Raw genomic sequence first — 5,647 nt, 5'->3', positions numbered from 1 at the left:
ATATAATATACTGTATAATAAATCAACAAATGGATCAAAAGATTCTGTTGTAATCTTTATTGATTCAAATAATACATTTAGAAAATATAACATGGTTATTAATTTGTAAAATCAACTAGAAATAATACATATATCAATATACAATTTTGTGTGCTGATTGTAGTAGATTATGTTGCAGTAGCTAGGTTCGTGTTTTGTGGCTGCAGTAATACAATATAGACCAGCAGATGGCCGTGTCACTACATAAACATTCTGTATATATTTTTTTTGTTAATGTAAATTTTAAATTATATTATTAATGTTTCAGACATGACTGGAATGGAAAGTAACATGAGCAGCCACGAGTCTCACAGGTTTAAGGGGAAAAAAGAAGGCACCTTACAAGATTCCGGTCTTCAAGGGGAGAAGAAAGCAAAATAAATCCATCTTAAAAACTAAAAATCCCTTTTATTTGAACTTTCCTAAACATTGAATTTTTTTTTCTTATTTTCAAATGAAACCATATCCAAAAATCCTACCTCTCTTATCTTCAAAAAAAAAAAATATAATAATAAAACAATCCTACTAAATACTATAAATGTTTTCAAATTAATGCTGTAGAGATATTAATCTGTTAGCTACTGTTAAATAAAATTCAAATGAATGTCTTATATTTTTCTTGACTAGCTGTCGGAATAAGTCTTGATAAATGACTCTTGTTATTGGTAAATTTGGTGGTAATATATCAAATTAAAAATCATTTTTTTAATAGTCTACATTCGAAGTTTTATATTAATTTTTAAATGAAACTTTAAAAATTTAAGGAATTTTTATTGGGGCTGTTCTTAATTTAACCCTTAAAAGTACAATAATGAAGTTATCATTTTTTTCAATGGAGGAGAATTTTATTAGATGGTGATTATAAACATTTTTTCAGCAATCAATTCAAATTAAAAAATATATATATACAACATAATCATCAAATCATTTTATATATGGAAGATGGTCTGGGTGTAGTAGAAAGTAACTTGATTGTAAAAAAACTATTTATTACAAGCCAATGTTTCGTACCACTATGCAAGGCTAAAAAATATACAACTAAATATATGTAACAGAGTAAGGGAATAAGATAACGTATAATAAAAGTAAACTAAGGTAGGCTAAAAAAAGATGTAAAATTATATAAAAATGAACAAAGGATATTAAAAATAAGATATATAGCGAAAAGCATAAATAAACAAGAAACACAAGAAACATATTAGACATATAAGAGGAGAAGATGGTTGGGGAGTGCGGTAAAAATAAAACACAAATAAGTAAAGTAACTTATTTAATCGTGCCAAGGTTTTGGCCAGATTTTCAAGCCATCATCAGGGCTAAGAACAGAACAAGATAACAACCAATCAATATAGAAATTATAAACAGAATGACATAAAGTAAATAATTGTACAGAATAGAATTAATAAATTAAAGTAATGAAAGAAGTGGAAAATAAAATGTATACATAGGTAATTGAATAAGTAGGTAAAATAACATAATTAAGGAAATAAAATAAAAATTAAGTTATATAACGCAAAGAAATATGAATAAATTAGTTTATTAATAATTTAAAAAATTAAAATTAAGGAAAGAAAAATAAAATTGAGAGAAAGAAAATATATGTAACAAATGAAATATGTATTTTTATTTTCTGTATTCATTGGTTGTTATCTTGTTCTGTTCTTAGCCCTAATGAAGGCTAGAAATTCTGGCCGAAACATTAGCAAGATTAAATAAGTTACTTCAACTTATTTGTGTTTTATTTTGACCGCACCCACCAACCATCTCTTCCTCTTAAAAGTCATCCACGGTCAACTATCTCTCATGAATATTAGACATATAATGAAAAGAAAAGTAATAACAAATAAAAAAGAAATATAAAACAAATGTTACTAAAAGACAGGAAATAAAGGATAAAAGAATTAAATAAATAAAAAAAAAAAAGGAATATAAAGAAGGAAAAGAACGCCCACCTTTGGTATGAAGTAAAGTGGAAGAATGGCAGGAGGTGGAAATACAATATACAAAAGTGAAAAAGAAATAAACATATATTAAAGTAAGATAATATTAGGAAATATTAGTGGAAGTTTTGTATTTCTTGTTTATTTATACTTTTCGCAGTACATCTTATTTTCAATTTCTTTAATTTATTTTATTCATTTTTATATAATTTTTTTTTAACCCCACCTTAGTTCACTTTCATTTCATGATATCTATTACCCTTATTCTGATATATATTTTTAGTTTTTTGTATCATTTTTAGCCCTGATAAAGTCCTGCAAAGTGGGGCAAAAATTGGCTCAAAATAAATAGTTTTTTTTTTCTATTGAGTTATTTTTTAAAGGATCATCTTCCTTTTTATAATTAAATATTTTTGTTTAAAAATTTAATTATTCTTCATTAGTAGGGTTTAAAGCTTAGAGAAGGTTAATTTAAAATTATTCAAAGGCTTAATTTAAAGAAAGATAAATTTTTTTTTTCAAACTAATTATTTTGAATCATTGGACATTTCACCGATTTGCTTGAATGGTGGCACATCTGAAAAAAAGTTTGATCTTATTTAAAATTGGAAGTATTCCAAAGATAGAATTACTATATTATATACCACAGACTACTGTCTGGGGTTACTTTCCATACTGAGTTTATCATTGTCCTTGTCCCAAAGTTAAGGTGAGTTGTTACAAAAAAACCACAGTAAATTTTTTATTTACTATATAAGTACATGAATCAAAACTTAATTATACTAACAACCAATAACAAGGCTCATTTACAGTAAAAGTAGAAAAAATTCTAGTTTTTATTATATTCTAGCTTCTGCTTACAACGTGACTGGCGTTCCATATTCTATTTATTGACAAAATATTTATAAATATACATAATATATTTTCTACCTGTAGCAAAAGGAAGTCAGTAGAGTAGTTTGATTGATTATTTATATATATATATATAAACTTGTATGTACATGATAACATATTTATATGGAAATACTGAGTGAAACTGTAAACTATTCAGGGTACTGTTATATCAAGCGACCAAATTATTTTTATTTATTTATTTTTTTTTTTTTTTTGTGTTCGTCATGTGATTCCACTATTGAAGGTTCTGTATAATATATTTTATTTTAAAATCTATTTTCACTGAGCGACTTCCAAAACTAATTATAAATGTTTAATAATTAGATAAAAATACCTTCTTTTATAAATATATATATTGCATGTTTGCCTGTTCGTTGCCTGATTGGCTTGTGTGTAAACTTACATATCCTTAAGTGATCCTATATTTAATTTTAAAAGAAAAAAAAAAGTAAAGGATGTAATATTTTTAAAATATGTGCATACATTCTTATCAAGGAAAGGATGCGGGGAGAGACAATAAGGTACTTAAAGGTGTGTGAAATTATAGAAAAAAACAAAAACAAATTATAACAGAGAAATTTTAGTTTTTAGGTGATAAATTATTTAATTTATATAGTGTATGTTCAAAGATGCAAATATATAAATTATTATAAATACTTTTAAAAATAATCTAGTATAGTCTTCCTTTTACCTGTTTGCTGGAAACTGTTTATTAATGAGGTTAGTAGTGGTCATTACAATTCTACTTGTTGCTAACTGTCTCGGCTACTATGTATGATAACTTAAGTCCTTTATTTTATAGGTAATCGTTCACAAAAGGTAATTCTAAGGCTAAGCAGGTCACAAGATAATATTACAATAAAACAGATAAAAACCAATTTAGCCTCCATTTCGTTGCAGTCCAAGAGCCAGAAGGGAAAAATCAAGTTATTTCAACCTAATTTTTTATTATTTAAATAAAAAATATAGTCATAGTTTATAAAATATTTTTCATGTTGAAAGGTTTGTTTGTTTTTGTTTAAAGCTGTGAAACCTTGTGGTCATCAACACCACACACATATACATGATTCCAACATGAAAAAATAAATAATAAAATAGCTTTAAAAAAATAATAATAATAATAAAATATTAAAATCGAAGATGAGCTATAATTTAAAAAGGAGGTAATGAGCTTTTAAAAATTTAAACACCAATATAACCTTTGTTTCCTCATCTATGAAAAGCTTCATATAAATTTGAAGTTCTGGAGTCCTATTCTGTTTATTGTAGGTAAATAGTGAGGGCATTCTTTAAAAATATATTTAATTGGAAGTTGCAATTTTCTGATGAGTGCATGAGGACAGTATGGCCTATTCTCAAGGGGGTTAGAGCAACTTCCTCTCTGAGGTAGAATGGTGGACCATGGTTTTACTTCTCATTTGATTTACTCTGAGAACTTTCATCCTACATGGTCTGTCATCTTTCCAATATTTTTTATTTCAAGAGGCCTACGGAATTCTGATGGGGTAAGAATGGTCTCTCTGGCAGATTTGTCTGCAAGCTTGTTGCCAACAAGGCCAATGTGGCTTGGGGCCCATATGAAACTTATGGACTTACCTTAGTCTGATAGTTTTAGGAGGAAAGATGCATTCTTATGAGAAGAGCGGATGTTCTGGGTACATTTTTCTCAAACTTCTTAGAGAATTCAATGAATCTGAAATTATTACAATTGTTTTTTGAGTTATTGAAAGGCAAAAATGGAGGGCTGATGCTATTGCGTGGAGTTTGGCAGTATATATTAAACAAAATTTATGTAATATAAATTTTTGGGTTGAATGTTGGAATATTTTTCATTTTATTAGGTAGTTTTATGAAAAGTCCTTCCTTTAATGTCTTTATTACATAAATCCTTTTCAATGAACCTTTCGTGGCTCTTCCTTTATCTTGAGAACAAACCATCTTTTCAGTAGCTACATTAAAAGACTTAAAATATTTCATAATGTATACTATTCAAGTATTTTATTTTCCTTATATTATAAGATAAAGTGTGAACTTCAGAACATTTTATACAAATAAAAATATGTCTCTTGAATAGAAAAGCTAAGATAAAAAATTGATATATTACAAATAAGAAGTTAAATTTATATCTAATCATTATTACAGCTCCGTTCTTATCTCTCCGACAGATTATTTCAAATAAATCATAACAGCGCTTATTCATCCCTATTCCGTCAGTCTACTGGTGTATCTCAGGGTAGTATCCTTGGTCCTATCCTTTATACAGTTTTCACAGCTGACATCCCAACCCTTCCTAACACTATCCTCACCACGTATGCCGATGATACATGTCTATTGTCAGTGAACAATGATCCTTACATTGTATCCCAAACCCTCCAATCCCACATCACCACCCTTGAAGAATGGTGCCAAAATTGGAGGATTAAAATTAATTCCAACAAATCCCACCAAATCACATTTACCCTTCGTCGTAAACCAATGACCTCTTGCCCAACAGTATCCTTTAATAATATCCCACTTATTCCTGTCGAACAGATCCGTTACTTAGGACTACATTTCGACAAACGACTGACATGGAATCCTCATACAAGACTGAAAAGACAGAAAACTACTCGTCGATTTCGACTATTACAACATTTACTAGGCAAACGGTCTAAACTGCCAATCCATTACAAAAGACTGATCTATGTGACTATTATAAGGCCTATCTGGACATACGGAGTTGAGCTTTGGGGCTCCACTAAACCATCAAATTCCTCCCGAATCCAATCCTTACA

General features: G+C 28.2%; 1 protein-coding gene across 1 annotated transcript in view; it reads left to right on the top strand.

Annotated features, from left to right (window-relative positions):
- LOC106690153 (uncharacterized) overlaps window positions 1–3,529 on the top strand; it is a gene marked incomplete at its 5' end in the record, with an annotated part of 13,960 nt that extends 10,431 nt beyond the window's left edge. The window contains 1 exon segment of the mRNA XM_014435485.3: window positions 308–3,529. Within this exon segment, the coding sequence (XP_014290971.3) occupies window positions 308–420 (113 nt within the window).
- Window positions 3,530–5,647: the final 2,118 nt, after the last annotated feature.

Source organism: Halyomorpha halys, unplaced genomic scaffold (genome assembly GCF_000696795.3).
Source record: "Halyomorpha halys isolate HHAL.00 unplaced genomic scaffold, Hhal_1.1 Scaffold1593.1, whole genome shotgun sequence".
Classification (NCBI taxonomy): Eukaryota; Metazoa; Arthropoda; class Insecta; order Hemiptera; family Pentatomidae; genus Halyomorpha; species Halyomorpha halys.
The sequence above is the reverse complement of the archived record's forward strand: the minus strand, read 5'-3'. Positions and strand labels throughout refer to the sequence as shown.